The 22,740-nt window shown below is 40.3% G+C and overlaps 1 protein-coding gene across 1 annotated transcript; it reads right to left on the bottom strand.

Annotated features, from left to right (window-relative positions):
- Positions 1-5,545: 5,545 nt before the first annotated feature.
- LOC100713017 (arylacetamide deacetylase-like 4) lies at positions 5,546-14,026 on the bottom strand. Its single transcript, XM_003471414.3, has 4 exons — positions 13,859-14,026; positions 11,654-11,873; positions 9,234-9,297; positions 5,546-6,320 (listed from the first exon to the last, which is right to left on the bottom strand). Exons 1-4 carry the CDS (start codon positions 14,024-14,026, stop codon positions 5,546-5,548), a joined length of 1,227 nt encoding a protein of 408 aa, XP_003471462.2.
- Positions 14,027-22,740: the final 8,714 nt, after the last annotated feature.

Here is a 22,740-nt window from a genome sequence, read left to right as displayed (position 1 = left end):
CTAATTCTAATGGGGTTTCCCTTGTAGACAAATTTTTCTTTTCCCTCACTACTTTTAACTTATTAGAATTTTCAGAATCTTGATTACTATATTCATTTATATGTATTTATTTTGGGTGTGACTACTGAATTTCTCTATCTTACATTTCATTGTATGTCAAATTTCTTATTAATGTTTGGGAAGTTTTATGCAATTATTTCTGTGAAGAGGTTTTTAGTCACTTTTGCGCTCTCTCCAGCTTTCTCACTGACTCCAATCAGTCTTGTGCTGTTGTTCTTCCTTGCTTCATCCTGTAGCTATTGTATTGATTTTTGTTGCTGTTACTTGCTATTTTTAAGATGTTTGTTTTCCTTGTTTCTAGTCACATCCTTGTCTTCTACATCTGATGTTATCCCCACTCTACATTCCACATGTTATGTAAATTTTAGTGAAGAGTTTAATTTCCTGGATTCCTGTTTGAATGTATTTAAATGGTTCTATTTCTCATTTGTATTGGATATTCATGACTTAAATCATTTTCCTAACGTCCTGTATTTTTCATCTGTGTCTGATTTAATGCATTTTGAATGTCTTTTTTTTCTTTTGTACCTTAGATATTATGTTTCTTGTAGCCTCTTCCATTTGTTTTTCCATCTTTGCTAATATCTTTACAGCAAATTCCAGTATTTGACTTCAGATTTCTTGAATCTGTTTAGGCTCTGGATTTGTCCTGGAAGGACTAGAAGTTTGGGTTTGCATTTTGCTTCTTCCTCTTGTCACTTACTATTTTTTTATTTACTTTTGCTTTTGTGTTGATGCTTGTAGATTTCTTATGTTAGATAGTTTTATCACTTATGCCTAGGTTTTGCTATAAGATGTCTGCTCCTCAAGGTTTCTTTTAGCTATAAATAGTTCTTGATCTTTTTAGCTATCCCATGACTGAACTGTTCCAAAATATTAAGCATGCGGAGTCACTATGAACTTGACTCAAGGCCTGTCCTTTTGGTATTGGGCTATGGTGATGGTTATGAACCCCTTGTAAACACAGTATTGTCATACAGGCAGAAAGAATAATTATAACAGGTATGGCATCCTGATTAAAGTATCAAAATTAGCAATAATCATAGAATCAAGAATAACTTGACTACCAACTGACTGTGGTAACTATTAGCTTGATTTCCTTAAGCATAGGAGCAAGTTCTACAATTGTATAATTTAATACAATGATTACTAGAAATTTGTATGCAATATTTTTACAGTTATTAGAGTGATATTACCCTTTATGAGATGAGGAGTAAAGAGTAGTATGGATGGAGAGGTTGATTAAATATATTAATAGTAAGAGTGATGTACAAGGATGATCATCCAAGTTTTAGGTAATTGTAGAACACAAGAGCCAGGGATAGGAAGAGAAATCCTAGGGGTAATCAAGTGAACCAGAAAGAGTAGAGAGAGTATTTACTCACATGAATGACTCACAAAGTCAAGCAAGGTAATGGATGAAAGAGACACTGAAGACTAGTACAGATTGAAAGATTAGAGATTTAAATCATGAACAAGAAAGGAAGATAAAAAGCAGTAATAAAAAAGGAAAAGGTAAAACAAAAAACAGAAAATCTTGAAACATGGGAAATATAAACAAGTATATGGAAAGTAAAACAAAGCAAAGCAAAGCAGTAAGGAAAGGAGAAAACGAAAGGAAAAAACACAAACAAAGACAAAATAAAACAGAGTAACCAGTTCACTACAAAGATAAAAATCTCTCAGAGAGAGAACAATAAAAATAGCAAGATTCCTCTAGAGTTTACAAATCTGGGTTGGTCCAAGTCTGATCCCATAATGTGTACTCTAGCCAAGACTGCAGTTGAATTTGAAATAGGTTTGGGTTTGTTGTTTGTCTCTGGATTTGTGATATGGGACTAGTTTTCTGTGGTTGGATGTAGGGAGCGGTTTCCAATAGCTGCTGCTGCCCTGCCCCTCCTGCCTGAGGGCATTTTGTGTGTCAGCCTACATTTCCCATGAGCCTCATGTCCACCTACATTACCCATAATCCTCTCCTGCTTACTTCATCTATCCGGATGTGATGATGACCTATCAGATAACACTCTGTGCCCTCTTCCTCCCCCATTGGCCCGCCTCCACCCTATATAAGTTGTAGCCATTTTAAAAATAAACGAGCCTCGATTGGAAACGCATCCTGTCTCCATCTCTCTTTTCTCTTGCCCCGCCCCCATCCCTATCCCCTCTCCATGGTCCAGAGACCCACGGATTGGTCTGCAGGCGGCATCAAGTGGCGCGCAACGTGGGGCGGATCAGTTGGAGTTCTCCTCAGCTGTTTAATAAAGAAAAGCAAGACAAGAAAACACTAAATAAAACAGAAGGAAGCACCCTACCTGCTTACTTCTGCTCCACATGTCTTTGTCCACAAGCACATGACTGGTTCACCTTACTTACCACCTGTTAGTTCATATTGTTATTTTGCTTCAGATTTTACATATCAGTAGTCCAACCTCTCCAGCCTGTGCACTCTAGCTGGAGGCCTTATATGCTGCTGGACTTCCCACTGGTTACAGGTCTCTGAGCATCAGCAGTGAAGGCTACATGAGCTGGTCTTGAACTCTCCTCTGGCACTCACTACAGCTCTGGGTTTGCTAATCCAATTTTCCATTGTGACTTTAAGTTGTCTGGGTCACTGATTCATTTCCAAGATTTCTTACAGGTCCTGGATTAAGATTTAGCCCGATCCATGGAATTCAGAAATTTCAAGAGCACTCTGCTATCTTTCGAGTCTGAGAGAACAAGAACAAAACCATCTGTTCCTCTCTGTTCTGATGAGACCTTGACTGGCCTGAGAGCAGAGTGTCAGAAATAATCGGTAGATTTGGAGGATGGAAGACTCTCCTTGAACAAAGAGCAATTATGTACACTTCAGCTAAACCTGGCCCTGTCTCCAAGTACAGTTATGTACAGGGCTGGCTAAGTCATTTCCTCTTCCCTTCAACTGGCTCAAAGCTGTGTAAATAAGGTTATCTGAGGTGCTGGTGCAAAATCTTTGAAGTTAGTTGACAGTAGCTGTTTGGCACCCTGTGACTCACATCAAAACATGGTTGCACCCAGCAGGATATAGAGCTAAAATTGTCACCTAGGTTCTTGCCACATGATAAGAGACTATGACTTTTCAGGACAGAAAAGTTTGCATATCATAGTCAAAGCCTTGTGTCACTAAACACTAAATGGTATCTCAATTATGTTTTGCAGGTTGGTCTTTCTGCATATCATTCTCTCTACATATTGAAGAGGTGCTTTAAGGCCTCCTACATATCCCAGCTCACAGTACTCATGTATGTCCCAACATTGTCACAGTCACTCATCCTCACACCACATTTTTCATGAATTAAAAAAATCTGGGTTAATCTCTGGGTTGAAGACTTTGTTCTGATGAACCATCATCCTGGCTGGACTTAGTATCTCTTGGCCTACCGCAATTATAAATATGTGTTAGTGCCTTCATTCTCATTTGTGCATTGCACAGAAAGTGGTGAACTGGAATCACTCTAAGTTATAGAGTGGTAGAATTCCAATAACGTTTCCAAGGGATTGCAAATACAAACTTCTTGGATCCTAGCAAGGACAGGAGAGAGATCTCTACAGTAAGAGGCTGCAGGAAGATTTTGAGGACCCCTGGGAAAAATCAGAGAGGGATTTTTTTTCACAGAAGGGAAGTAGAGCTAAAGAAGGTGAGAGGATCCCTCCTGGGGAAATGAGCTGTCACTTGCATCAGAACGTGGAGCTCATGGGTGCACAATAACTTTTTTATTCTAGGCTGATTTGTCAGTTTTACTGGTCTTCCTGTCATCTTCTGTATCTTTCTGCATATGGCAGATTTTGCAATGATCCCTGGCCTTTACTTGTGCTGTTACAAGCTTTATGATCCCCACGTCTGAAGAAGATCCATGGTTTCCTTCAGATGAGATCTTGCAAAGGTGTCAAATCAGATGAGATTTGTGTACCTGACTCTATTGCACTGATTATATCAGATATGTGGGACACTAGGTCCCATCTGTTCTCTTTGACTGCTTTAACCTTTTAAAGTGATATGATATGACACTGAATGTCCATAAAAATCAGTGTGGAGAACTCTGATGGGCCACTGATTACATCAGTCTCCAATGTGAAGAGGCTACCTTCCTCCTACCAACCTGACAACATTTGATGCAGAGCCTTCCCATTTGAACCTCAAATGTGATGGTATCTGACACCGTGATATCATGTCCCATGAATCTAAGTGCCCACCTAAGTTATATGCAGAACCCTGGCCCTTTCAAACTATGAGGTACTAGATGTGTACTGATACACTAGGACATTTGTAGTGCTACCATTAGAGGAAACAAAAAATTGAAAACTCCTGCTATGAAAGATCCTAAAATATAACATATAATCATGATGCCAACTATGGTTCCAAAAACCCAGCAGCTGATATTTCACAGATGTCTGTGGAATATCAGTGCTCAATCCAAAGATCAAGGGCCAACATAGGAACCTTCCTTTGTCAATCACAAGTGAGAGGGTTGGTACCCCACCAGATTGTTTTCATAGATGGAAGGAAGTCCACCTTCATCGATTGGATGAGTCTGGACCATAATGGTACATAGGGCTCTTTCAGATGCATTGTATCAACATTGCCGTGTGTAGCTACCATGGGCCTTAGCAGCATGAGAAATAGAGAATCCTTATCCCTATGAGCACAGACACCGAGACTGACCATCTAGAGAAAGTGCTATATAGAAGTTGGAAGAACAGAGAAACTTACCAGAGAAAAGAGGCAACATCTCCTCCCTCATAGAATTAATGCACGTTCCACATCCACATAGCATCCACAGCTTTCCAACACAGCCTAGCCTCTGAGAAATTCCCTATGGCAGCCAGAGATTTGTTTTGGGGATTTCTGCGAAAGTCTTGGGTCCAGATAAACCTCCTCACTCCCCAGAATATACTACTTGTCTCCTCTTGCCCCTTACCCGGACTCTGCCCTGTGTATATCTTTGGCAAAAATTTTTCTAAATCTACCTTCAGGCTGGCTTGATACAAGCCATGATTAGTTGAAGAAATATTTCTCAGGCCAGTTTGAAGATATTCTGAGCTGGCATGTGATCAGTGACCTTGACTCCAAGGACTGTGTGGTGACCACCTCCTCCTTCCAGCAGAGTTCAACCCAGCAATTTTTAATCATCGCAGATATAGGCCCTCCATGGATGGTGGTGTCAGGTGTAGAGATCTTCTGCTTTAAGGTTTCAAGAAAAATTGCAAGACGATTTTCTATTCCAATGATATTTATTTCTAAACACAATATAATTTGGCTCCAAGCAAAACTAAACTCTCGTAACAGTAAAAGGAAACAGACTTTTTATTTTGTTGAAGTTACAGCTGGAGAACTCTGTACTCCATTGTATTCTCCTTGCCTTGGCCATGATGTATTAGCATCTCTTCTGGAAAGTAAAACTCAGCATAACCACCAGCTGTAGCAGAGATATCCTGGTCTCACACTACTCATGGCACAGTATAATTGTCATAAAGCCTTTATATAACTGACCACAGCATTTAAAATTTTCTCAGAGCAGGGGAAAGAGAAAGACTTCCAGTCAAATAGAAGTATGCATCCATGAAAGCCATCTTCCACATTGTGCCAGCTCACAGGGACTCCTTGGTCTTCCAAGCGCTTCTTGTAGAGCAAGGTGTCATCACGGAGGATATCATGCTCACAGCTCACCAGGAAGGCCTCAGGGAGCTGAGCAATGGTTTCATCATCAGCTAAGAGGGGGGAATTTTGTACATCTAACATATGTTTGGTTTCAAGATAGGCAGCCTCATTTAAAGTCCCAGGAAACTGGGGTTCTTGGTATGTATTCTTGAATCTCTCAGGGATATTGTCAGAGCTGAGCCATTTCCTGTACTTCTCCCAGGTTTCTGGGGGTATACAATAGCCTTTCAGCATGGCATCTTTCCAGGAGATGTCAATGGCCATATATTTACAAATGCATGTTATTAGGAAGTCCAAGTTGAGAAATGGAATATTTTGGTTCTGCTGAGTAGATGGTAACTGGAAATTGTTACCCTGGATAACTGGATAAATCAGGACTTGAGCCCGGATTTGGGGGAGATCTTTGTGACCCACCAAGGCCTGAGTGACCAGGGCAGCAGCCCCTCCTCCAACGCTTTCTCCACAGACCAGAACTTGGGAAGGGTCTACACCATAGGTTTTCAGCCTCTTCAGGAAGTGGATGGTGGCATTCAGGCAGTCACTGGCAATGACAGGGTAATGGTAGTAGGGAAGCTTCCGGTACCTAAAGTGTAAGGAGGAAAGAAAGAACCCTGTTCACAGGTGTCCTGCAGGTCATCTTATCTTTAGCATCCTCTACAGTACTTAGGAGACCTTCCTCAGTCACATTTTCATGAAGCCTCTCAGAAGTAACTGTGGGCATCCCCACTGATTTCCTATGATAATAGAAAGTGTATGTCCAAAATCTGGCTCTGCAGGAATCTACATTCTTGGTGCAGGCTCCATTTTCCATGCATGCAGAGACCCATAGGAGTGGAAAGCTACTTGTTTTGGAAGAGGAACAAGCAGCAATGCCAGAGAAATGGCAATATGAGCCTCCTGCTGGTCCTCAGACATTTAGGAACAACCATGGCACCACGTGCCAAGACAAAAGCCTGGAAAGAGAAGACAAACCACTGCAATAAACTATTTCTGTTTGTAGCTGGACCCATTCTAACAGACTCAAGCTGAAACTCACATAAAGCTGCAGAGGCACAGTGTTGTAAAAATTGTGAAATTCTCACCTAGAAAAATGTCCTAAATAAGATCTCGCCTTCCCTTTCCCTGAGACTATTTGACAAAACTAATTGTGGAGTTCATACGTCTGGGGTATACATTGCTAGTTTCCTAGTAGCTTTGCTGTTGACCCCACTTCCACTGCCTGGATTACAGAAACAGCTGTGGGGTATAGCCATAGACCTGAAGGCTGCTTTACTGAGAACATGGACTCTTCCCTTCAGACTGCAGATATTTTTGAGTTACTACAGTGGAATAAAAGACATGGGGCCTTGTTCTTCACATTTTATCTCCGATGCTTTAACCTATTCCTGAGACATATCCTACCTAGTGATCTGTCTCATAGACAGATCACAAACAGATCTCATAGAAAAATGCATATAGAGGTCTTAAATACTGATTATTTAAGAAATGCTTAGATCGAGGATATGACACAAAATTTGCTTGCCTATTGTCCCTTAGAACTGTTATGTGTCTTTTCTAACCACCATGTTGTTTCTTCAGCCATCAAGTAGTGAAAGGCCTTTATCCATATTAGAATATGTGCAGAGAAATGGAAAAGTAACCCAGAAGCTCCTAGGCAGTGTTGAGCCTCTTTTCACCCATCAAGTACAGGGTCAGGTTGCTTGTACTTGAGAATGATGCCTACACAAAACTGACTAGGACTCCACGGTCCAAGTCTCTCCACAGAAAGTCAGTGGTGCAAAAAGGCCTGCTGGAGTCACACAGCTACACTCTATACTCACAGTAGGAGAAACCAAGATTAGTGGGGGACATCAGCTATTCACACTGCAAAGGGGCAGTTTTCTGCTTCTCTCTCCTACCCTGTCTGAACTGTGTTCTCTTCCTTGTTGAGATCTCTTGGGAAAAGGAGCAGAATTCTCATGATTTACCCCCACTGTCCTTGCATCCAGAGATTCAGGATTGTGTTTTAAGACACTCTCCACCTTTGTCCTGTAGTAGCCTTGCTTTGTGGGTAGATAAGTAGGAAGTCACTTAAAGAGACAATAAGAATCTACTGAACCATCATCGCAACCACACCCAGAACCTAGACTGAGACCTTCAACTAACTTTGAGCACCTCATTATCTTCTCTCACCTCAGTTCTTCCCCTGCCCAGAAGAGGTTTTGCTGAAGTTCTGGATACATCACCCTTCCCATTTCCTTTCTAAATTTTTTGGTTTTAACCATGAGAATCCTTAGAAGTATTAGTTTGATTTAAATTATCATAACACTATTTTTAAGGCATTAGGCTGTCTATAATTTTTTATCATTTTCCTTATGAATGCTCTACTACGATTCATTCATAACAACCACATGCAGACCACTGTGGGCAGGAGGTAGCCAGACCCAAGCCTTTTCCCATGAGTCAGTGCCTTTGGCAGAGTGTGGGGGGAGAGGATAAGGAATGACCAAGAAGCAAGCACTCCCTGCACCTCCTCTATCAGTGGGACAGCCAGATCCAGCTCTTCCCATGCACGATCTGGCAAACAAGAAGAGCCAGTCCATACCCTCTCCACCACCATAAGCAACCATCTGATTCAGAGAAATACAGGCTGCGATGACACCTATTGAGGTGAAACCCAATTGCATGCCTGTGGTGTTTTTGTGTTTCACTGACCTTGCAAGTCTAGGACTGGGGGCTTGATCATTTTTTTCAGAGGAAAGCGGTACACATTGTAGCATCTAAGGAGATGACTTTAAGAAGGTGGTGGCCATTGTTATTTCCTTATTATCTTGTTTTGAAGTCCTATATCATTTTCATTGTTTTGTCAGGTTGGGTTTTGTTCTATTTTCCTTTGTTTGATTTTGTTATATTCAATGGCATAAGCAGCTATTTCACAGATAGCAAGATATATTATGGAACCCACTTTGGATTTACTATTGTTTTTTGAGGTCCTTTATTTGCATTCGTTATTTTTTATTGGTTCCATTCTGTTTTGTTCTGCTGGATTTTTACTATGTCTGAAGATATCTGCAGCTATTTGGTAGACAACAAGAGGCAATATGGTAAGGATTGTTGATTATGTATTGCTTTGAAGTCCTGTATCACTTAGACTGGTTAGATTAGATTGGTTTTATTCTGATTTATTTTCCTTGGTTTTATACACTTTAAAATAAAAAAGTTCATTCATGTCATAATACATCCTGCGATACTGTTAACCAGTTCACCATGTAATAGTCTTTGGCAGCTCAGGCACTGTAATATCCTATTCACACTCACTGGGCTGATCTGTGCACTCCCCTGAAGCTGGCATCTTTCCAGGCTTGTGCCACTCTGCATGGAGCTGCAACTGTGTCCTGGGTGTGTGTCCATGAGCATCTGTTGGTTTGAGGATTCCTCTCCACTCTACAATCATCCAGCAACTCCCTGCCACATTCTTCATCCCATGGAAAAACATAAAACTGTGTCAGAAACTCACCCCACAGACAACAGCACAGAATTGGTCTCCAGGGCAAGGAAAAGGCACAGGTTGTGGTAAGAATCTGCAATAAAAAAAAGCCAAACACAAGGTGGCTAGTGAGAAGGGCCCAGCACTCCCCAAATGCCTCAGGCAGAGCACATGGTAGGTAGGCATTGGGTATGTCCTATCTCTGTTCCTATTCTGGGATCCTCCTACTTTGATAGGCACAGACTTGGAAAATTAAGACATCATCCCCAATCTCCCTACTGTCAAGGAGGAAGGAGACTTTGGGGTTCACTTATATCAATTAATTTTATACTGGGAACCAGGAAGGCTTAGGGATCAGAAATTGACAAAACCAGGGAAAGTCAAGCTGAGCATGGCTCCTGGAAAGATTAACCATATGGTGTATTTATATTCATGGAGAAATAAGCAATGGCTGGATGGGATATATTATGAAGAAGGCGAATCATCTGAAGTTCTAAACAGAAGATCCACTGATTTGAGTAGGCTGCACTTTGAGTAGACCCATAGTAGCCCACTATGGGTCTCAGATTCTGCCAAACGTGCTTCTGTTCAGCCCTTCCCAGCCCCTGCTCTCAGACAGAGGCACCAGGGAGCCCATCCACATCCTCTGAAGGGCTGACTTCAAATCATGGTATCAGGATCTCTTGATGAAGGCTTGGAAACTGAGATTTTCTAAATCACATCATATGATTCCCATGTGCAGATCCAGAAAGCAGCTGGGAACGGTGGCACGTAATAGAGATGACAGTGCACAAGGGAAGCAGACATCCTGTATGGCCAGCTGAACTGAGGATCGGCACATATGAGACCTTCACTTCTCAGACCCATTGTACAACAGGTGGTCTAGGAAATTTTACCATCCTAAGACCTGTGGCCACCCTACATAGAGACTCAGTAGTAAGCCTGGAGCTGAGCTTGGATTAGTTGGACCTTAAAGCTCCCAAGGGAGGTTAAAGATAGCCAATGTCAAAACCGCTGCAAGCCATGGCCTGGGCCATGAAGCCCTAACCAGCTTGATCAACCACTCTGCCACCCTGATCTTCTGCCATCAGGGCCTAATCAGCTGGTACTGCTCTGCTCCTGAAACCCTGTAGCCTAGACGGAATAAGGCCAGGTTAGAAGGAGCAAGTGAGGCATCCAATTGGGTGCAAAATCTTTCTGATAGACAATGTATTGATGCAAACTATTACAAACCAAAACTAATGCTAAACATGCTGCAATGAGCAAAATAAAGTTCTAAACAGGTTTCTACTTTGCACTTGTAAAAGTCTCTCAACCTTACCTACTAATTCTTTGATATTAAGTCGATTTACTCTGTTACATTTGTGTTGTTCTTTTAAATATTCCTCTGATGTACAGTACTATCCTGATAACTGAGGGTTTTTCTGTCTGTCATTTTAGAGCCTAAGGCACCTGTTTGGCTGAGATGCCTTAGGTCCCCACCCAGCTCAGAATGACCTGCTACCCATGACTAGTGCCTACTCCTCATCATCAGCTGGGGCTGGGCTCCAATGTTAACTTCTAAAAGAAACTTGATTTAATTAGAGGAACCCAGTCCACTGACTCTGAGACACTCTCTATTCTCGCATCCTAGTATACCACCATATGAAGCTCTCACCGTGTGAATTCTACTGCTTGCATTGTCCAGCTCCCTACTGATTGACAGGCACTTGAGATGAAGGCCTGGGTATTTCTTGCATTCTGAGTGCCCCATGTGTGGAAAGGGCCTCACAGTAAGTGCTTAGGAACTATTTGCTGTCCCATGTTGCTTTAAGTTTTGAAATTTCATTGTCACTGATCTCTGGACAGAATCTGGGGCAGGAGTGTTGGGGATTCTGAAAGTGAAAGCTATTCACAAAGATAAGACTGACAGATGGGATGAGTTCTCAGTTCATGTCTCAAGAATTTTTTTGGTAGTGTTGAGGCTGGAACCCAGGATTTCACTCATGTTAGTAAATGTTCCACCATTGGAATACATCCACAGCCTTAGGAAGATCTGTGAGGCTGAGAGAGCTACAAGGGCTCAGAACCAGTTAGAAGAATTCTCCTGGAGGTAAAAGGTGTAAGCATGAGCAGGGGGGTTTGTATCCCTATGGCCTTGCAGAACTGAGGACAATGTACCAGTTGAAAATCACTCTGGGCCAAACAAAATGGGCCAACAGCCATATTGTAAGTAAGAAAAGCAGGAGTCAAAATCTGATCAGTGATGAAGGGGCTCAAACTATCACACAAATGGAGACCATTACTGGAGGTAGCAATGCCTTTAAATGATGTGAGCCCCAACAAGCTCCTCTGAAGAAACTCCTATGGCCGATTCCTTTGAATCACTCCATGAGAGTCTTCTGTGATCTCACACAAAATCATCCATGTGACCCACCCTTCCTCTTCCACACATCAGGCAGGCTCCTTACCCAGGCTGCCCAACACCCCACCTCCACCATGGTAGAAGATGATGCCTCTCCTTGGGCTGCACGACATTGTCTTGGGCTCAAAAAGCCTCACAGGGATTGTTCCAAAGTGCAGGTCTGTCACCACCACTTTAGGGTTCTTTGTCTTTTGAACCAATCTGTTCTGTACAAAACGGAGAAAGCTGAGCATGGAGCAAATGCTCAGCTTCTCTAGTATGTTTCCCTGTGGAAGGCAAGAGAAGGAAAATAAAGTAGAGGTGGGATTAGAATCCAGAGTGCAGGCTCCCCAACACCACCCCTGCTAAGGCATCCCAGGTTTCTCTCCTGCCTCTGCATGTTTATTTCACTCATTGCATCTTTGTGGACTTTGGATAACATAGAGCAGTAGAGAGCTGGGTTTTCATGTCCCGCAGGTACATGGTCTTGATTGTATAATGATATTGATATGACTGAAAACTCTGTCTTCTTCAAAGCTCATGTTGAAATTTCATTGACATCATAGAAGTAAAAATCTTTCTGAGTGATTTGGCAATGTCCTCTCAAGATTCACACAATCTGCTGTGAAGGAAATCGATTAGTTATCTCTGCAGTGAGTTCCTTAAATAAAAGGATGAGTTCACTCTGTTTGCTGTCTTGCAACTATAGGCGTGCTTGCCTTTTTGCCAGGTCATATTGCAAAGTACCCATTGCTTTTGCCATATTCCTGTCCTTCCCAAACCCTTTAAGTGTGAACCAAAACATTTTTGTTTATAAGTTACATGCTCTGTGTTAGAGCAGCAGAGACAAGGCTGGGGTTGGAACTCTACGTTGTTCCATGCCTTAAGTTCAGACTTGAAGTGATTCATGTCAATAGTAAAACAAACAAAAAAAATCCACCAACATTTCAGAGACAGAATCTTTAATCCAACATTCCTAAAACTATTCATCTCTGTCACACATCATCTAATATAGTTACCAAACTAAGGTGACAGATCTCATCATCCCATTTCCCACATGAAACTGTGAAAGAAGAAGTCTTGCAAATGGCCCATGATTATAAAGCTAGTAAGAGGCAGTATAAAAAATGTACACTGGCTGCAGTTGATACTTCTTGCTATTAGATTTCCTCACCTCCTGTACAGTTGCACTCACAGATAATCAGTGTGAACTGTTTGTCCATTCCTAGGTGCCCAGAGTTGTGAAATTGGACTTAACTCACTTTGTCTGCCTCCTATATGGAGAAAATCCTTCTATCCCCTTATGCAACTCTAGGCAGGTTTTGATGTGCTATCACCATATCACCCTGAAGTGCTATGAAGAGACTGGCAGGTATGGCCACCCTGAAATGGTGGCTGAATTTACTTAAGATTTCATAAATGAAGAAAACTTGTGAGGTCCTTGACCTTGTGCTTAGAGCCCTGTTTGAAGCTGACTACAGCAACTCTACCTTTGAGGAACTTAATGTTGTAGGAAAAAACCTCTGTGGAAAGATAAGTGCATAGAGGGAGAAAAATACCAAACTGAAGAAGGCATCCATCCCCATCATGCCTTTGGTGGACAAGGACTGAGTTTCAGTCCTCAGGAAAGAGTTCACAGATTATATTTCTGAATTATTTGACACTGAAAGAATAGAGGGATAGAGTTAGTGAGAGAAGAAATGGCAGAGGATAGGAAGGAGAGGATGAAAAGAAAAGAAATCAAAGAAAATTACTGAAAGAAACAGATGGAAGGAAAGAAGGAAGTACAAAAACATGGAAAGAGAGAGTGAAAGAAGCTGTGAAGGAAAAACAGTAAGAAAAAGCAAGGAGGAAGGAAACAAAGAAAGGGAAAGTGGAGAGAGGGAGAGAAGAAAAGAAACAAGAAATATGAAAAGGATTAAAGTATAGAATGTAGGTAGGTCAGAGGAAACAAAGGTAAGAAATATAGAAAAAGGGAAGAAAGGGAAAAGAGGAAAGATGAAGAGAAAAAAGAGTATAAACAATGAAAGCAGGAAAGGAAAGATTCAAACAGACATGGAAATGAAGACAAAAGCATAACAAATACAGAAAAAAGAAGGGAGGGAAGCACTAAAAAGGGAAAAACATAAAAATGGATACAAAACTGTGTAGCAAATCCTACTTTGTCTGTCTTGGGGGAATCTGGAAAGAGAGGAAAAGGAAATGAAAAGAGAAGAGAGGGAGGTAGAGTGACTGCACCCCGATTCATGGTGGAACCTGAAAGAACACTCACCAAGGTGATCGCATATATAAACATGCAATGCATAATTCTGAGCTTGAGAGGATGTTTCAAGGCAGAGGGGACATCTGTGGTGAGCAAGTGCTTACAGATGCTCCAGACAAGGAGTCCTAGGAGAAAGGTGGAGAGGCCCAGTAGCAGCACCAGTAATAGGACACTCATGTTTGAGTGTGCAAGGAGCTGCTCCCGGAGAAACCAGCGAGGAAACAGGCTGAAGAGAACTTGACTGATTATAAGGCTCCAGCTCCACCCACATTTTCTAGTTTTAGCTGACACAGTGGAGTGACATGACCTCATAGAAGTCAGCTACACAAAGGGAGCTCAAGAAACCTGCTCCACAAGGAACACAGTGTCCAGGAAACCCCAGGGGAAGTCAAACATGAGGCCTTCCCACAGATCAGAAGGGAATGGGCCCACAAGGTATTTCAGCTCCTGGGTGATCTCATGTAGGTCATAGAGGGTCACCTATGCTGAGCTTCTGACTCATTATAGATGGAATCTGGGTATGAGCCTCAAAATGAAGAGCCTGTGAGTACCCAGGTAACAAAAGTTTACATTTCAAACAGTGAAGCAACAGCCTCCAAAAAACCTCAATTTCTACCTGTTGTAATCTGTCCACAACACTAAAGACAGAAAGTATTCAGTTAAAAGCCTGAATCACACAGTAATATTCTGCAGGAGTTCAGATGAAAACCTAATATAACATGTCTCAAATCCAGCTGGAGGTCTAGAACCCAGGAGATGGACTCCCATCAGTGTGTTTTATAGATCCATGCTGGGAAGGCCCAAAGGTCAGCTGCAGAAGCAAACAAGTCCATGCTAGTGAGGTGAAGGAGCTGTTCTCATCAGTTGAGTGTTCTATGGGGTAGCTGAGAAGTCACACTCAAAGTAAGAAACAGGGCTTCCCTAAAATGCACCAGAGTCATCCTCAGCAACTGAATCTTGTCAAAAGCTCTCTGAAGTAACTGTGCTACCATCCCAACAGTAGACTGCACTGGAATTTTCCTGCCTCCAGGTAATATCTCTAAAGACAAACAAAAGGAAGACCAACTTTCAGCTGCAGCACAACATACTACCTACAATATACTACCCATGGCAGAGGCTGCAGTCCTTCTCAACACAAGCCTCCCAAGCTTCATCTTAACTGGCAGCGTCTCCATCAGTCTTCTTGATTTTCCAGGCTCTGTCTGAGTCTTTAATGTAGCTGACAGCATTGAAGGTCTGTCTTTTTGGCCAGTCTCTCAAAAACTTTCCAAATTAATTTCCAAGGCTCTTAAATCACATGGCGAGATAACAACACAGCAAACACCCCAATTTCCTGGTACCAATTTTTGTCTTACTTGATTTTTAGTTGTTGCTTAAACAAAACATCTGAAGTCCACAATGAAGGAAGGAAACCTTTATTTCTTACAGTTCTTGGAGGTTTCAGTTCATTCTCAGTTGGCACCAAGGCATGGTGGTGTGGTGTGGATACAGTCTATGGCAGCCATAAACAGCAAGGCAGGAACTGAAAAGGGAGAGACACACTTTCTTCCTGCTATTATATAGTATGCTGACTCCACACCTAGGCAGGTGTAGCAATCACACCACCAATCCGAGTGTTAGACAATGAACCAATCACAAACGCTAGATTTGGTCGAGTCCATAATTCATGAGGTTTGGTGGCCAATGACACAAACCATGGCACTTCCTTAATTGAATTATGCACACTGGTGCTCTCCATGTCATTTTCTTTGCATTTGCAAAGTGCTTTTCTCCCTACTTGGCTAGCCAGCTCAAGTTACTCACCTAGGTCCCACTATCTTCTGTATTACTCATCCTCGAGCCACTCCCTTCCTCACAAGACAATAATTTTTAGGAGATATCGTGGATCAGTGCCTTTGTCTGCACATTCTCCTGGGGATTGGCTATCATTAATTTTGAATATGTCTTAATGTCTTTACTCTTGCCATGGGTTGCACTGGAGGTGGTAGATAGGAATTAATTTGCTGGGATTCCAATAACATCTTGATGGAGTGATAAGTACAACTTTTGGGATTGTGAGGAAGACTGGAAAAGGATTACAATGCTTTATACTTGGGTTTACAATAGGATATTGCAGCAAAGAACATTCAGTTTATTGGTTGCTGGTACTCATACAACATACTTCTGCATTATGGCAACTTTGGCCAGCATCCAGCTTTTGCAGGGTAAGAGGAAACATTTACTATAAAGAAATTATAAATATTAGCAGGGTTTTGGGGTAAAAGGAATTGGCAAGGTAGAAGCAGAAGACATCAAATGAACATCCAAGTGTCAGATATAAGTAACAACCTCTATCTGTGCGGCAGAGGCAGAACCGCAAGGAGATTGCATTTTCCATGGGAAAGGGCTATAATCACAACCGTCTTAGAAGGGGCACAAAAGACACCCTCCCTTTCAAATATTATGATCTGATGCCACACCATGTGAAGTTTTTTATTTTTTTATTTAGAGAAAAAAGGATAAAAATAATACAGACTTTAAAAAAAGTAATAAATTACTAGTTGATACATTACATATTGTTATCTTAGAAGTAGTTGCTCACATCACAAAATCAAAGCAAAAAGTAGACAATCAAACAATCACAGTACAAACCATTCAGTTTGATATAGTACAAAAACTTAGTAGTATGGTTTTCTTTCTTGCACACTTAAACATACAGTTATATCTTTTAGAGAACTTTCTTTCCCTTTGATTATCATAATATCTATTATATATTTTGGATCTTATTACTCATTCAGTTTTTTATTATTATTTTTATACTAGAGAGATGATACAATATTTGCAAATGTCAGTGTGATATATTTCACTTATGAGAATAGTCTCAATTTGCCTCCATTTACTTATGAAATACTCAAGATCATGCTTTTTTATACACAAGTAATATTCCACTGTATAAAACTACCACTTTTTTATCATTTGTGTAGTTGGTGGGCATTTTGCTTGTTTTCAAGATTTAGCTATTACAAATTACAGTGCTAAAAACATGGGTGCACGTACATTGCTCAGACTTGACTTTTCGATTTTTCTGGGTAAATATGCAGGAAGAAAAATAGCTAGATTGAATGGAAATTCCAATCCTAGTCTTCTGAGAAATCTCTGTTCTGATTTTCATAGTCACTGCATCTGTGTACATGCCCACCAACAGTGGAGAAGTGTTCCTTTTACTCCACAGCCTCGACAACATTTGGTATGCGTTGATTTCATGATGGCAGCTCATCTTTCTGAAGTGAGATGAAATGTCAATGCTGTTTTAATTTGCATTTCTGAAATGGCCAGTGATGGTGAACATTTCTTCATGCATTTATTTGCCATTTGTATATATGCATCTGAGAAATATGTGTTCATCTCAGATGCCCGTTTTTGGATTGGATCTTTGAATTTTGGGGGTCTGAGTTTTTTTTTTTAATTCTTTATATGTTTTAGACAAGAGTCCCTTGTCTGAGAGAGAGTTCACTAAAATCTTTTCCCAGTTTGTGGGTTTTCTTTTCACTATGCTGGAGATTTCTTTTGGTATGCAGAAACTTTTTAATAAGAAGTGGTCCCAGTTATTGATTCTGGGAAATATTTCCTGTGCGGTTTGAGTCCTGTTCATGAATTCTCTATGTACTCCTATGTCTTCAAGGTTTCTACCCAATTTGTCTTCCAATAGATTTAGTGTTTCTATTTTAATATTCAGATCTTTGACCCATTTAGATTTTAATTTAGTACATGGTGATAGACATGGGTCTAGCTTTAGTTTTCGGCAAATGGAGAGCCAGTTTTTCCAGCACCATTTATTAAAGAGACTGTCGTTCTTCCAGTGAACCTGCTTGGCTCCTTTATCAAAGATAAGGTGGTTGAGTGTGTTTGTAGTTGTGGTTGTATCTTCTAATCTATTCCATTGATCTTCAGCTCTATTTTGAGTCCAATACCATGTTGCTTTTACTACTGCTGCTTTGTAGTATAACTTCAAGTCAGGTATTGTGATGCCTCCTGCTTTGTCTTTGCTGCTTAGAATTGTCTTTGCTATTCTAGGTCTCTTCTGGTTCCAGATGAAATTTAGGAGTGATTTCTCTAGAATATAAGGTATGTTGAGAGTATTATTATTGGGATTGCATTGAATCTGTATAACAGTTTTGGGAGAATGGCCATTTTCACAAAGTTTGTTCTTCCTATCCATGAGCAAGGAATGTCTTTCCATTTTCTGAGATCATCTTCAATTTGTTTTTTCAGTGTATTATAATTTTCACTGTATAAGTCTTTCACTTCTTTCATAAGAGTAATTCCTAAATATTTCATTTTTTTGCTTGCTAATGTTCAGAGTGCAGTTTCTCTTATTTCCCTCTCTGTGATTTTGTTGTTCATGTATAGGAATGCTATTGATATCTGAGTATTGATTTTGTATCCAGCCACATTACTGAATTCATTTATTGTATCTAAGAGTCTTTCAATGGAGTTTAGGGGGTCTTCTATGTAGAGTATCATGTCATCTGCAAGCAATGATAATTTAACTTTTTCTTTTCCTACCTTTACCCCCTTTATTTCTCTCTCTTGCCTAATTGCTCTGGCTAGTACTTCCAGTACTATATTAAATAGGAGTGGTGATAAAGGACATCCTTGTCTTGTGCCTGATTTTAAAGTAAAGGCTTTCAGTTTTTGGCCATTTAGGCTGGGATTTGGGCAGAGTGCGCTGAGCACTCACCACAAGCCGCAGTGCCTCAGGAACCTGGGATCCCTCCCTGCTTGCTGAGATATGCACAATCTTCCAGACATACAGGGAGGCTGATGCAGGCGCCCCAGATCTGCCCAGCCCCTCCTCTGCACACTGATGGCTAGGCGCGGCAGTCCGAAACAGGTTGGGCTCCGGGGATCTAGTTCCAGTCTTCAGCATGTGGAAAACTCATGTTTCTGACCTTATTTATTAAAGAGGCTATACTTCTTCCAGTGAACATGTTTAGTATCTCTGTCCTATATAAGGTAGCTGAGTGTCTTTGTAGTTATGTTTGCATCTTTTAATTTGTTCCATTGATCCTCAGGTCTATTTCTTTGCCAGTACCACTATGATTTTATCTGTGTCACTTTGCAGTATAATGTCAAGTCAGGAAAGGAGATGCCTTCTGTCTTGCCTTTTTTGCCTAGAATTGCCTTTGCTATTCTAGGTTTCTTCTGTTTCCAAATTAATTTAACATTTTTTTCTCCAGATCCATAAGTTATGTTAATGGCATTTTGTTTGGGATTATTAAATCAATATAACTGTTTTGTGGGTTTAGTCAGTTTCATAATATTCATTCTTCTTAACCAGGAGCAAGGAATATCACTCCATTTTCTAATACCGTCTTCAATATCTTTCTTTAGAGTACTATAAGTTTAAGCATATAGGCCTTTTACATTCTTGTTTAGGTTGATTCCTAAGTATTTCATGTTTTTAGATGCTATTCTGAAAGGCTACATTTCCATAATTTCTCTCTTAGTGAGTTTTTGTTTTTATACAGGAATGCTATTGATTTTTGAGTTTTGACTTTGTATCCTGCTGCACAGTTGAATTTCTTTATTACCTGTTGTAGTCTTTTAATGGAGTTTCTGGGGTCTTACATGTAGAGACTCATGTCATTTGCAAATATGATAATTTAACTTATTCTTTTCCTATCCTTATTCCTTTTACTTCTCACTCTTGTCTGATTGCTCTGGCTTATATTTCTAGAAGCATATTGAATAAGAATGTGATAGTGGTCATCCTTGTCTTGTTTCTGATTTTACATTGAAATCTTTTAGTTTTTTTCATTTAGTATAATGTTGACTGTTGCTTTGTTGTATAAGGCCTTTATCAGATTTAGATATTTACCACATAGTCTCAGTTTCTGTAGGGATTTTATCATAAACAAGTGTTGAACTTTATCAAAATTTTTTCTGAATCTGTTGAGATGATGATGTGATCTTTGTGTGACCTCAGGCAAGTGGCTGTAATTATGCAGTTTGGGTCCTAGTTTGGAGAATATGTTGTGTGGTTTATTATATTCATTTATTTGCATATATTAAACTACCCCTGCATTCTTGGGATAAATCTCACTTGGTTATGGTGTATAAACTTCTTGATGATTTGCTGCATTCTATTTGCCAGTATTTTGTTGAGAATTTTTGCATCAGTGTTCATTGGTAGGTTGGTTTCTAATGCTCCTTTTCAGTTGGGTCTTTCTCTGGTTTTGGTATCAGAGTAATATTGGCTTCCAGGAATCAATTGGGGAGGACTGCTTCCCTTTAAATTTCACTGAAGAATTTGAGGAGTATTGACATTAAATCTTCTCTTAATATCTTATAGAATTCAGCCATGAATACATCAGGACCTGGGCTTTTTCGCTGGTAAGTTTTTAAATCATGTTCTCAATTTTAATAGCTGATATTGCATTATTCAAAATTGTTATGTCTCCTTGATTGAGCTTTGGTAGTTCATGTGCTTCTAAAAATCTGTTCATATTTGCTGTGTTTCCCACCCTTTGTGCATAATGATTTTCAAAGCAGGTATTTATAATCTTTGAATTTCCATGGGATCTGTAGTAATTTCTTTCTTTTCATCCCATATCAATTCTGTTATTAATTTTGTTTTTTCTGCACTCAGAGAACTGTGGAGTTTCCAGCAAGCAGGCGGGCACACACTATCCCCGGAGCCCACCCTATTTGGGACTCTTGCACCGTCTGGGTGCAGAGTAAGGGCTGGGCAGATCTGGGGCACCTGCATCCACCTCCCCATGTGTCTGGAGTACTGTGGATTTCTCAGTAAGCAGGCGAACATCACCAGTTCCAGAGGCCCCATGGCCTGTGCTAAGTGCCCAAGTGCATTCTGTCCCAAGCCCAAACTGTTTGGGACCCTTGAGCCTTATGGGTGCAGTGAAGTGGCTCAGTGGACCCCAGGCACCTACATCTGCCTCCCCATTTTGGCTGCACTCGGAGAACTGTAGAGTTTCCAGCAAGCAGGCAGGCACACAGTGTCCCTGGAGCTCAGTTTATCTGGAACCATGGAGTTCCAAAAAGGCAGAAGATGGCCACTGGTTCTAGAGGCCCAGCAGCCTAAGGGAACTGGGTGCCAGAGTCCCAGGACCTGAGGGCATACAAGTGGATTTTCAACAGACCCTGAGGAAGCTTTTGAATAACACTTGAAAAACAGAAATATAGGAAAATGACAAAATGAAAGACCAAATTATAACCTTAAACTTCCAGCCCATCTCAAGAAACCCTAGGAGCGATGTATATAGAAGAAAATATGTGCCATACACCTCAAATATTGGACATAATAGCTACCAAAATAAACAAGCAACTCTAGAAAGCTTTAAAGGAATTCAAACTCAAAATAATCTCCCAGGTAAAAGAAGAAATGATAAAAGAAATGAAAGAGATACTAAATATATCTAAAGAAAACACAGTTAAAAATTCAAGGAACTAAACCAAAAGAATCCCTAGATGAGCAATATAAGAAACAAAGACAATACATAAAGCAAATCCAAAGAGATATACAGGAAATCAAAAACTCTACTGAAAGCTGTACAAACTGCCTCAATGAAAGTAAAGATAGAATTTCAGACCTTGAAGACAGGATTGCACCTAGTGAACAGGAAAGGAAAGATCTTTTTAAAATAAGAAAAAATCAGGAAATAGCAATTCAACAACTGCAAGATGATGCAAAGAAAAACAACATAAGATTTATAGGGATTAATGAAAAAGAAGGGGACAACATAAAGGATGTCAAGAGGATATTTAGAGAAGCAATAGCTGAAAATTTCCCAAGCATGAGATCAGAAACCATCATCAGGATTAGTGAAGCCTATAGAACTCCAAATAGTCATAACCAAAATAACACTACGCCCAGACATATAATAATCACCATCCCAGAAATCCAACACAAGTATAGATCATTAAAAGCTGTCAGAGAGAAAAGACAGATCACTTATAAAGCAAAACCTATCAGAATCACAGCAGACTTCTCAGCATAAACCAAAAAGTCAAGAAGAGCATGGAGTGAGCTATTCCATGTACTAAAGCAAAATGATTTCCAAACTAGACTGACGTAGCCTGCAAAACTATCATTCAAAATAGATGGTGAAATATGATAATTCCATTACAAAGAACAGCTGAAGAACTTCAGGAACAGCAAGCCAACCCTGCAAAAAATATTGAGAGACAGTTCAGATACACAAAGGAAAAATACCACTAAGCAAAGCAGATAATTAAACAGAACAGAAAGATAAACATGCAACAGCAGGGAGATAACATGTCCACAATAAACCAGCATATAATAGTAATAACCATTAATGTAAATGGTCTCAATGCGCCAATCAAAAGAAGCAGACTAGCAGAATGGATCAAGAAACAAAATTCAACCACGTGCTGTTTACAGGAAACCCATCTAACCCAGAAGGATACTCACAGACTGAATGTCAAAGGATGGAAAAAATACTTCACACAACAGGAATCCAAAAAAAAAAAAAAAAAAGCAGGAATAGCCATTCTGTTTGCAGACAACATGAACTTTAAACCAACAATGATCATAAAGGACAAAGAAGGTCACTACATACTCGTTAGGGGAAAATTCAAAGAGAAAGACATAATTATCTTAAATATATATGCACCAAACTCCAGGGCACCCAGTTATATTAAACAACTATTAACAGAAATGAAAACTCGTATTATCAGTAAAACAATTGTAACAGGAGACCTTAATATGCCATTGACACCAAGGGACAGATCAACCAGACAGAAATTGAGCAAAGGAATAACAAAACTGAACCACACCTGTAAAAAAATGGACTTGATAGACATATACAGAATGTTCCACCCAACAACATAAATGAAATGAAAATACAGATACAACTTACCGGAATCTG

Source organism: Cavia porcellus, unplaced genomic scaffold (genome assembly GCF_034190915.1).
Source record: "Cavia porcellus strain 051 isolate PalLab524CR breed Dunkin Hartley unplaced genomic scaffold, mCavPor4.1 scaffold_25, whole genome shotgun sequence".
NCBI classification, from domain to species: Eukaryota; Metazoa; Chordata; class Mammalia; order Rodentia; family Caviidae; genus Cavia; species Cavia porcellus.
The sequence above is the reverse complement of the archived record's forward strand: the minus strand, read 5'-3'. Positions and strand labels throughout refer to the sequence as shown.

Coding starts and splice junctions, on each gene's coding strand:
- LOC100713017 (XM_003471414.3), bottom strand. CDS start 14,026: ATGAGTGTCCTATTACTGGTGCTGCTACTGGGCCTCTCCACCTTTCTC. Junction 11,874..13,858: donor TTATATATGCGATCACCTTG/GTGAGTGTTCTT, acceptor TGCCTTCCACAG/GGAAACATACTAGAGAAGCT. Junction 9,298..11,653: donor TGGGGTGTTGGGCAGCCTGG/GTAAGGAGCCTG, acceptor TTTTTATTGCAG/ATTCTTACCACAACCTGTGC.